General features: G+C 41.5%; 1 protein-coding gene across 8 annotated transcripts in view; it reads right to left on the reverse strand.

Annotated features, from left to right (window-relative positions):
• Window positions 1–6322, reverse strand: part of DNM3 (dynamin 3) — a 372210-nt gene extending 365888 nt beyond the window's left edge. For all 8 annotated transcript variants that reach the window (XM_059675119.1, XM_059675122.1, XM_059675121.1 and 5 more), the window contains exon 1: window positions 5990–6322. In XM_059675119.1, coding sequence (XP_059531102.1) covers window positions 5990–6150 — 161 coding nt within the window. In that variant the 5' untranslated portion in view covers window positions 6151–6322. The remainder of the gene's footprint in view (window positions 1–5989) is intronic.
• Between the last annotated feature and the right edge of the window lie 5146 nt (window positions 6323–11468).

The following is an 11468-nucleotide window of genomic DNA, read 5'->3' on the forward strand; positions in this document are numbered from 1 at the left end:
CAACACACAGTATCTCTTTGTGATAAAGCGACGGTCTAAATTCAATGCCTTGTTGTCAAGTCAGACACTGAGACACAGATCACCACCTCCCTGCTTTGACATTGATACTTCAGTACATGCAGCCTTGAGCTAGAATGATACTGGCTGCCAAACGACATTGGAAACTCGTATATTGTCTACTTTCCACTCATATCCCAACTCCGTTTCCGAACTGTAATTTTTCTGATTTGTTTTCTTTTTCTGTAAAAATAATATGACAGAGTTTAAATTATTTTGTCCCAACTAGTTTGCATTATACCCACCTGCCTTCATTTTATGAACTCATTTGACAATTGCGGTCTTATACCTTAGGCTGTCAATTTATTAGTTTACTTCCTTGTGTGTGTGTGTGTGTGTGTGAGTATGTTTGTCAGTGTGTAATCTCATGTGCAATTAGAGAACTCTTATCTCTTGAATTTTTAAATACTCTCACATTGGGAGAGAGAGGGAGAGAGAGAACAACATTAATTTGTTGTTCCACTTATTTATGCATCCGTTGTTTGCTTCTTGTATGTGCCCTGATTAGGGATCAAACTCGCAACCTTGGTGTATCAGGACAACACTGTAACCAACTGAGCTACCCAGCCAGGGCCTATATTCTTATCCAGTATACTTAGAACTCAATAAATGTGTGGTCATTTACTTTCCTTCTATTGTTTCTCAACAGTACCAATAGGAGTCATGTCCAAGGCTAAATCCCCAGCTTGTCCATTTACTAGCCATGATCCTTCCCAAATTACCTGTCTCTCCAACCAGAAGTTTCCTGCCCTAGTGACAGGTATGTGAAAACAGGTAAGGTAAGGAAGGCATGGAAAGTGTGGAACAGTGTCCATGCCTGCCACCCAGTAAACACATTCACGTCTAAATTCATCCAATGGTGTCCAAATACTGACCCCCTTCTTCCTTCCACTTTATAGAAATGTGTTTAGTATAACATAATGCATTCGATTTATGTTCCAATTAATGCTGAGAGTGTGAGAAATTGCAACGCAGACTTAGAGCTAGGCATTCTATACAGTACACTAACTTGGAGCTCTCTTGACTTGGCTCTGGTGAGAGAGGGAAAATATCATCTATTTCTTTTAGTTGTTTGTAGTCCTCTCTTAAAATTAAATAAAACATAATAATAAGTAAACCATCATAATTTAACTCCACTTGTTCACCCTAGCAAAAGGTACTACCTACAAAAAAAAACCTAATATATTAAATGTGTGTTCCATTGGTGGAGAACCCAATAGCCTACCTTCAGCATAGCTAACTATTAGGTTTCCATTCCTCCAGAGTTCTGAATGACTGCCTGCCCAACTTCATTCTTAAAGAAGTTAATCAAGTCCGTTTTTTTTAAATATCTGTTTACCATAAGTAAATTCTAAAACAGAGATATCCTATCCAGGGCAGTTCATCTAATTGTATTGCTTCTTGGATATTAATTTTAAAAATTAAGTTGATTGTGGTAATTAAATCCAACTATAAATTTGTGATGCCTAGAAGTACATTATGTGATGTTAATTCAACAAAAATATCTTCGTAATTTCAGGCTTTAGCAATTTATTGTTGGATTTTAAAGTTCATATTTCTGATACTTTATTTAAATAGACTCTTGGGAACCATGAAGTATGATTTTCAACAATTATCACATTTTAATTGATAGCACCCATTTATCTAATAACTTTAATACTTAGAAGCCATTTGTTGAGAAATATTCACTGACTCAAATGGTTTGATATTTTAAAAAATCTTTTCCCTCAATACAAACCTATTTCTAAATTAATAAGTTTTACTGATATCAATGCTGCATACCTAATCTTGTTTGCAATTAGAGAACTCTCATCTCTTCAATTTTTAAATACGCTCTTGAAATTAAAGGATTTAAGAATAGATTAGTATCTATTTAAGTTATATAACTGACATTTGGATTTTTAAAAAACTATCTGGTCATGTCCATTCAACAACAGCATCAAATGGCTCACTTTTAAAGTTCTCCCACAAAACAACTTAATTTGGTAATCAACAAATCCATCTTTAGAAACCTCAAAATTAAATAAATATACATTATTTGACATTTCCACATTGAAATGAACTCCTTGCAACTAGTAATTTTAAAAAATCTTTTATTTGGTCCCTAGTAATCACAAAACCTATTCTTTTTGTGCAAAATTGAAAGTCTATTTACCAGTCAGGCTGAAGTAAAATAATGTAGACGCCTCTGTCTAGATAATTAGCATTGAAGAAATAATGTTCTAACAAGTATATCATTAAAAAACATTTGCACATTAGCACCTAGTACAGTTTTCACTTAACATCTCTATAAACAAGTTATATGTACTCTAAACACACAGTTAAATAAACAACCCAATTACATCCTAGAGCTCCCTTCAAAGATGTCTAATATAGTAAAGAAATGTATGTTTTAATGAACGTTGCTTTCACCTAAAGAGTTGCTTCCAATCCTCTGTGAAATGAGTCACGGTAGACATACATAAATAAATATAAATAAAAGTATTAATGTAGCAGCTTCTTATTTATTTAGGTGGTGCTTTTAAGTGTGATAAAAAATAAGTTAAAAGCATTTATCAGAGGCATTGGAGAGTCTCAATGTGGCGGGGCAAGGTAGCACCCAGATTTCAGAAAATATGTACAGATTCCAGACACCTCAGGTTGAATCCTAGCACCACTGTTTTTATGTTAAATTAGCCTTTGCCAAGTTGCTCAAACTCTCCAAATCCCAATTTCCTCTTCTGTAAAATGGGACTCATAAGAGTACCATCCTCTTTGGGGTTTTATGAGGATTAAATAAGATTATCCTTGTAAAAACACCTAGACTAGCACAAGATGCTTACATAGCAAACAATAAATGTCAACCATCATCATCATCATCTCACTGTGCTGTAAAAAGAAAAAACTGGATGTAAAGATAGTTGAATAAATTCAATTCTTCTGTACACAAACCAGACCAATGGGCAGAGCCCAAGCCAGTAAGTGAACCCCCATATTCAGATCGAGTCTCAACTCCTATTCATAAGCTGCCTTTCACTGCCAGCATATATCTTATCTGAACAACCAAAAGAACAATCTGGTTACTCATACTATATCACATTAATATGTAAATGCATCACTTCAGCAAGAAAAACCACAAACAAGTAGTTCATTCATGCCTCATGTTAGTCATGACAATCTCAAACTTGTCACCCAAAAATTAAATTTTACAGCTACAGTTAAATGAAGTAAACACATTCACATCCAAACTCATTCAATGGTGTCAAAAAAGATCAACATAAACAATCTGAGAGGAGAAGATAGGATTGGTCCACTAAGCATGGATTGTCAAATACTGAGGAGAAAATGCTTCATTATTTGAAAAGCATAAATGATGTACAAACACTATTGATTTACACAAACAATGGCCCCTTGTTTCATGACTACATTCAATAACTGCACATAGTCAGTCTTAAAATTAAAACTGCACAGAGGTCAGTCTTAAAAAAACACGTGAGAGAGAAAAGTTCCATCCTCAAAGGAAAGGACCTTATCTTTAGTGCATAATTTCTGGATAATAAAAAGATAAAAGGTTATAGTAGAATACAAATAGTTTTTTCTGCCTATGATGAATTTCTTAAAAGAGAGAACTCCTTTTCCCCTAAAGTTGGTTTATAATTAGAAATTAGATTCCTCAATAATTCAATGACTGAAACCTTTACTAAAACCAAATGACCTTTTTAATTAAATGTTCTCCTATTATATAGGCTCTGCTAGGCAGGTATCATCTCTACAGATAATAAACCTTTTTATATGTATTAAATGAGCTTTTCCTTCTATGTCCATCCTTTTCTTTTATTTGACATTCTAACAGTAATTAATTACTGGTAAAACTTTAAAAGTATAAGAAATTACTAATGTATTCCAATAAATGCTCTGATTTGTATAATATTTATAATGTCCCTATTTTCATTCTATCATGAAAGTGTTCAAACTAAAATATTTTACTCTTCCATATCTCTTTTTAAAAATTCTCATTTCAAAAGAATATAGCTAGTGAGGGGAAATCTGTACAATTTTATTACAGCATTAAGAAGTGTGTTAGAATTTGAAAACGTAAAGAATAGAATGAATATGTGCATAAAATGGACATTAGATTTAAAAGCTCTTGCCACAAACAATGTATTGTTTAGTTATTATTGTGGCTCATCCAAATAAATGTATGAAAGATGCATAAAAATATGGTGACTGCATTTGAATTACTTACAATTTTAACCTTTAAGTGTCTGTCTAAAAACCAAAAGTAGTTAAATTACTATTAAGACATCATGTCAAATGCTCTGGAGTATGTAAACCCCAAAATACACTGTCATCAAACCTCACTTTCCCTAAGGGTACCTACCACTTTCTATTTAGTGAATTTCATTAGCAATAAATCAAAGAAAGTAAAGACCCTTAAGTATGTGGCTGTTACATGTATGTGTGAAATACATATTCCTCCAACACTTTGCCCTGACTATGATGACGTAGGCAAAATGCTTTACCATCATTCAAAATAAATGATAAAAGCAAGGCAAAGTGATTAAGTGACTTATTAAAAAATACCAGCCAATCGTTGGCAATTTTAGTTTTTTATTAGGCTTCTTGGCTTTCTAGTTTGGGTGAGGAAGGTGCTAAATAAAGTACCATCTGATAGAGTCTCATCTGAGAGAATAGAAAATGCACGTTATGGGTACTGATATTCCCAAAGGAGGTGTGGGAATATCTAAATGTTACACATCACCAAACACTCACAACAACAAAAAGGAACAGGAACAGGACAGTTCTGAATCCCAAATCACTAACCTGACAAATCAAAAGAGTAAAGTACAATTTCTGGAAACTGCCCCCTCCGGCCCACTCTCTCGGCTGTTTCCACCTGGAAACAGATTTCAGCTTTCATTATGCTTTTGAAATGGGCTTTTCTTAGCAAATGTCTGCACTCCTCAAGCAAGGCAAGGCCCCTTAAAGTAACCTAATCCCGCCTGAATTGCTCAGTGGAAGAAATGCTGATTCCCAATTCAAAATAAATCCCTTAGCTTTTTCTGTATGAAGAGTCACGAAAAAAAACTCCTCGCTATAATTGAGATGCAGCCTGTTATCTTGAAGATTCGCAGGCCCAATCTCAGCTTAGGGAAGGGAAGTGATGCTGGGGGAGGGGGGGCAGAGAGAGCGAGAAAGATGCTGGTCCGTTCCGAGATGATGCAGGAATGACAAGGCACCTGAGCAACCCAGGTCCACGTCCCCCTGTCCCCCGTCCCCCCCCCCGCTCCCCCCCCCCCCCAGGCTCAGAGTCTGCGACTCGGTTTCTCTGGCATAGGCCTGGAGCTGTGAATTAGGTGCTCAGGCGAACACACCACCTTTTATTCTTGACTCCCTGGGAGGAGAATGGTGGGGAAGTGTCGCTGGATGAAGCTGCACCACAACAAACGAGGTCTTTCTCCTCGCACCCCGCCTCCCCTGCCAGGGGCAGGCGATGACTGTCTCGAACAGTAGACACAGCTCAGAGAAGCAGAGAAGCAGGGCGGGTAGCGGGGCATCTCCACGCGGAGGCGGGGAGGGGGGGGATGAACCCCACAGCCCTACGAGCCCCTCCAGGAGGCTGGTGGGAAAGGAGATGTGGAGCCGGGAACCGGGGGGCAGGGGACTGGCTGCCCAGGGCTGGCGTGCGCTGCCGGGGGAAGTCCATCCTGGGGCGGGCCCCCACTCCCCACCCCGCCCCAGGCGGAGGACGCGGAGGAAATGGCTTTGTATCGCAGGATGAAAGGCAGACAGGAGGGCCACCAGGCGTGGGGGGCGGGGGGGGGGGGCCCCAGCGCAGCCGGACGACCCCGCCCGTGCCTCGGCACCACTGTCCCCCTCTATTCCGCCGCAGCCGCACCCCCTCAGGCTCCAAGGGCCAAAGCAGGTAGCCACCTCTGCATCCTGCACTCACCTGCCCACGAAGTTCTCCAGCACCGAGCTCTTGCCAGCGCTCTGGCCGCCCACCACGGCAATCTGCGGCAGCTCCAGCAGGCAGCTCTGCCCCAACGCCGAGAAGGCGTCCTGCAGACGGTTCACCAGCGGGATCAGCTCCTCCATCTCCCGGTTCCCCATCCTGCCTGCGCCGCCACCACCCGCCCGTGGGTCTCTGCTGGTCTCGGCTTCCTGGCCGGGAGCCGGGCCGCGCGGGGTTCAATCAACCGGGTTCAGTGAGCCGGGTCCAGCGCCCACGTCGGATCCCGCCGCCTTGCCCGCTGGCCCGCCGCTGGGCTCCTGACAGCTAACAGCCCGCAGCGCGCCTGCGCAGCCGGGAGGGGGCGTGGCCTGGCTCCCAGACCGCCCCGCCCGGTGGCAGCCCCGCCCCAGGGTTCCCAGACCGCGAGCACCACTGCCTCCCAGCTGCAGCCAGATGCCTCCGCCTCCACCTCCGCCTTCCGCCGCCAGGGCTCAGAAGCAGAGTTACAGCCCTGGGTCAGCACCCGATCAGCAGCAGCCGGCGACACTGCTCCCTCTCCGCACCTACACAGCCGGAAGTCCAGGGGAAGGCTCTGCCACCACTTACAACCCGGTACTGTCACCACCACCACCAGCAGCAGTCATCAGTGCCCCACCTCCAGAAGACAGTCCCCGAAAGGATGTCTCATGTCCTCACGCTCTTCTCCACAACCCGAATCTTCCCGGGGAGGTGGCCTGTTGGAATCTAAATCCTCCTATCTGACGTCCATTTCAGGCCCTGCGTTGTCTGACTCCACCGAATTATTCAACTTTCCTGACTCCATCAGCCCCGCCCACCCAAGCTGAACTGGAGTCTGTAGTGCTTACCCCTCACCTCTCTCCCTCTCCAATCTACCAAGCTCATGCCGTCCTTGGCTACTCCTCACACCATTTCTTCTCCTAATCTATCCCCTTCTATAGGGTCCATCAATAACCATTACTATGTACTCTGCACCCATTCAGTTAAATTAAGCAAATCGCGAAGACTTGCCTTTGGGTCCTGTGTCTGATGATGGAGACACAAAGATAAGTGGACATGTTTTTCTTAGTCTCCTTAGAAAAGTCTTCTTTCCTCTTTTCAAACACCCATAATTGTCAGGATTTCATTCATGGGCCTTGCCATATCTCATGCTTCCTGCCTTTCCCAGTCATGCCAGAGGGAGATGTGATTAAAGAAGAGTGGTCACATGGTACAACGTGCTGGCTTTGAAGATGGAGAAATGGAGGTCACAAGCCAAGGAATGCAGGCAGCCTCTAGAAATTGGAAAAGGCAAAGCAACAGATTCTCCCCTAAAGTCTCCAAAAGGGATAGAACTAATGACAAGCTCCTTGGAGACAAGATCAATCTGTGTGATTCTCAATGCCCAGCACAGTGATTAGCACTTAAGAAGACCACAGTCCACTGGAGGCAGATGAAAACAAATTATTACAACACAATGTAGTGCCAAGGACGCTATGGACTGAACTGTCTCCTCAAACTTCATATGTTGAAGTCCTAACCCTCAGTGTGGCTATAGCTGGAGTAAAGAAATAATTAAGGTTAAATGGGGTCATAAGGGTGGAGCCCTAAGCCAATAGGATTAGTGTCCCTATGAGAGCAGACACCAGAGCACTATATCTATCTATCTATCTACCTACCTACCTGCCTATCTGTCTCTTCTCCTGCTCTCTATCACATTTTTTTCACATCACCTTCCTAGCCAGGAAGAAATATCCTAAAGTTTAACAGCCTTTTTCAGGCATGGCTCTCTAAGAAGTTAGAACTTTTTATAAACATATCAAAGCTCTTATATCTAAATGAGTATTTTCCTTCAGGATCATTTTGAGAAGTGACTGATTTATTGCAATAATACTGCATTTCACACAATGTCAGTGGAACTCTTCCACTGAAATGGAAAGTCAGTATTCCACAGTCACACATCATTTTAGATCAGGGGTCCTCAAACTACGGCCCGTGGGCCACATGCAAATACAAATATTGTATTTGTTCCCGTTGTTTTTTTTTTTACTTCAAAATAAGATATGTGCAGTATGCATAGGAATTTGTTCATAGTTTTTTTTTTAAAACTATAGTCCGGCCCTCCAACGGTCTGAGGGACAGTGAACTGGCCCCCTGTTTAAAAAGTGTGAGGACCCCTGTTTTATATTAACAGAATAGTATTCATGTCGAACCCCTACCTCATTCATAGGACTTAGTCAAATAACTTCTTGCTAATTATAAAAAGTAAACCTAGCCCTAGCTGGTTTGGCTCAGTGGATAGAATGTTGGCCTTCAGACTAAAGGGTCCCAGGTTCCATTCCACTCAAGGGCTCCTACCTGGGTTGCAGGCTCCTCCCTGGCCCAAGCTCAGGTTGGGGCACATGCAGGGGCATGTGCAGGAGGCAACCAATCAATGTGTTTCTCTCACATGGATATTTCTCTCTGTCTTTCCCTCTCTCTTCCACTCTCTCTAAAAATCAATGGAAAAATATCCTCGGGTGAGGATTAAAAATAAATAAAATGTAAATCTATACTATATATTATATATACACACATATATTCATATTATATACATATATTTTTAAAATATGCTACAGGTGAAGGCAAACTCTAAAGAGAGGAGTCAGAAAGTTTTGGAGAAGTGAAGACATCCCTGGAAAAATATTTAACCTTTCAAAGAAGAGCACATGATTGACAGTATGAACTCAAGAATTCATGTTTTTAAAAATCAGTCATATTACTGCGGAATCACATTCCGTACCCTTCACACAGAGCCTAGATCAGTGCTGATCAATATTTATGAGGCAGAACTGAACAGAAACATTAAACATTTGTCATGTCCTCCAGGGTCAGAATCACTGGGTAAAAATATTTACTACTTTGTGTACAGGTTAGGACCTATTCAGGTCCTTCAGTTCTTTTTCCAGGCATTTATCTCATGGATGGGTTACTACAAATCAGCTTGTCCTCAGGCATCTTTTGAGTTCCATTAAACCCAGTTGGCATCATACAGACACACAGACACTCAGCCCTATAGCCATTGTAGTTGACACATCCCTCAGGGTCCTCTCTCCTTTAGCCTAAGGGATGAAGAGAAAGCAAAGACTCCCAGTTTTATTGCCCATGTTTTTCATCAACTGTCATCAGGAAGCAAAATAACTCAGGAAGAACACTCCAGTCTCCTACCTCTATCACTTCTGTCAATTTGAGCTCCGACAGATGGAAACTCACCAGTAGTCTCATGGAAGCATAGCTAAATCGACACACAGGCAGAGCAGGAAATGCCAATGGGCAAGTTTACCTTGTGAAGAGAGAAGGGTTAGGAAGAACTCTCTGCCTCACTTAAGTCCGATGTGGCAGCCAGCTTGTGTTTCCATCTATGGAGTAGGTATAGCTGGGCTCTGCTGTAAGTATAAACTATATATACTAAAATAGAGCGGGATTCCTTTTAAAAGGAAGGTCCCCAAGTGCTTTTTATTTCTCATTTATTGAATTATTAATCTCTCTATATATACATATAATTATAATTAATAATGATATATTATAGGTAAGCTATAAATTATCATTTAAAATTATGTTCATGAAGATGTTTCAGTTACATAGAGAAATGCTATGAATAAAATATTAAATTTAAAAAGCAGGGTAAAAAATTTTATATAAAGTATTACCATATCTACATAAAAGACAATGTCTAGGAAAAAAAATGGAAAGAAATGTGCCCCAAAATTTAATATTATTCCCTACAAGAAAGTATGGGGGAAAAATTACTGTCCTTTTCCTTTCGTTTCTCAAACTTTCTATGATGAGCATGCTTCACTTTTACAGTTTGAACAGTTGAATAAATGCCATCTGATTGAACCATAATATTGTATAATAAAAGCATAATATGCAAATCAGCCGAACAGCAGAACAACCATCCGGATGACAATCTGGACGACCATCCGGGACCATGCTATGACGCCCACTGGTGTCAGACTAGCCAAGGCGGGTGCAGTGCGATTGGTCGGGGGCCCAGCCATGGCCCCATGATCACCCCGCAGAGGGAGGCCCAGGCCACCAACCAGGGAGCTGCAGAGGGTGGGCGGGGCCTCCCTCTGCAAGGGAAGCCCGGGTCCCAGGTGCCAGAGGAAAGCCAGCAGCCGGGGGGAAGGAAGGCCTACTCTTGCACAAATTTCCTGCATCAGGCATCCAGTCAGTTTATATACACACCAGCTTAACAACAGCAAAGATGTTGCATAATGTAAGGTTAAAATAACTTTGTAAATAGAAACAGGAGAGTCCACAATCTCCCCTATCTGCAAGCCTTTGCCACTCACTGGCAGCTGGTAACTGGCCAAATATAACTAAGATTTTAAAATGAGAAACATTTCTTTCTGACTCAAAGAGCAGAAATGTCACAAGCCCCGGCCATGATGGTGACACCAACTATCATTAGCCAAGAGTTCATTCAGTACACCAAACTGTAGAGTAGCCACAACTGCAGGAAAGTAGTTAAATGAGCTGAACTTTGTTTGCTTCAAGCATACACTACAATCTATGTGATCAATAAGCAGACATAAAAGGTTACATCTTGCATGAGCACATTTATATGACATCCTAGAAAAAGCAGAGCTAGTCTATGACAACAGAAAGCAGTCTGGGGCAGAGGGTGGGGACAGGGGACTGACTGCAAGGGGACATGTGGAAACTATAACTGAACGGTAGTGGTGGTTTACATGGTTGTACGTGTGTCAAAACTCATCGAACTATACACTTAAAATGGTGCATTTTGTTTCATGTAAATTATACAGTAATAAAAATAACCTACGGTATTTATGATACATTTCTGTTTTTTAATTGATTTCTGAGAGAGAGAGGAAGGGGAGAGAGAGAAAGAGAAGGGAGGGAGGGAGAGAGAGGGAGGGAGGGAGGGAGGGAGGGAGAGAGAGAGAGAGAGAGAGAGAGAGAGAGAGAGAGAGAGAGATTTGTTGTTCCACTTATTTATGCATTCATTGGTTGATTCTTGTATGTACCCTGACCCAGGATCGAACCTGCACTATGATATACTTCTATATGGTATAATGGTAATACAGGTATTATCATAATACAATGGTAATATTATAATAACGTGATAGTCTGAGCTTTGGAACAACCTTAGTACTAGGCAGCCATAATCATGCTGTGTTTTGAAAGTGCAAAATAAAAATACACCTAACCCCCAAGAAATTTGCAATGACTCCAAAATTCTATTACTATAAAGACATTCTTATGGGAGTCTTTTCAGTACTATATTGATGGAAAAATATCACTTGGGAGAAGGGAAAGAAATACCTTAAGCCATTATCAATTATCTCTTAGGAAAGATGACATTTCATCGGTGCCAGCTCAGGGAAGTGGTCTGGGTGTGGGGCAAGGGGACAAGAGTGGAGAGGGCCTCATAAACCCACCAGAGTGACTGTTGTCCTCAGACAACCTGACT

The sequence above is a fragment of the Myotis daubentonii genome, chromosome 18 (assembly GCF_963259705.1).
Source record: "Myotis daubentonii chromosome 18, mMyoDau2.1, whole genome shotgun sequence".
NCBI classification, from domain to species: Eukaryota; Metazoa; Chordata; class Mammalia; order Chiroptera; family Vespertilionidae; genus Myotis; species Myotis daubentonii.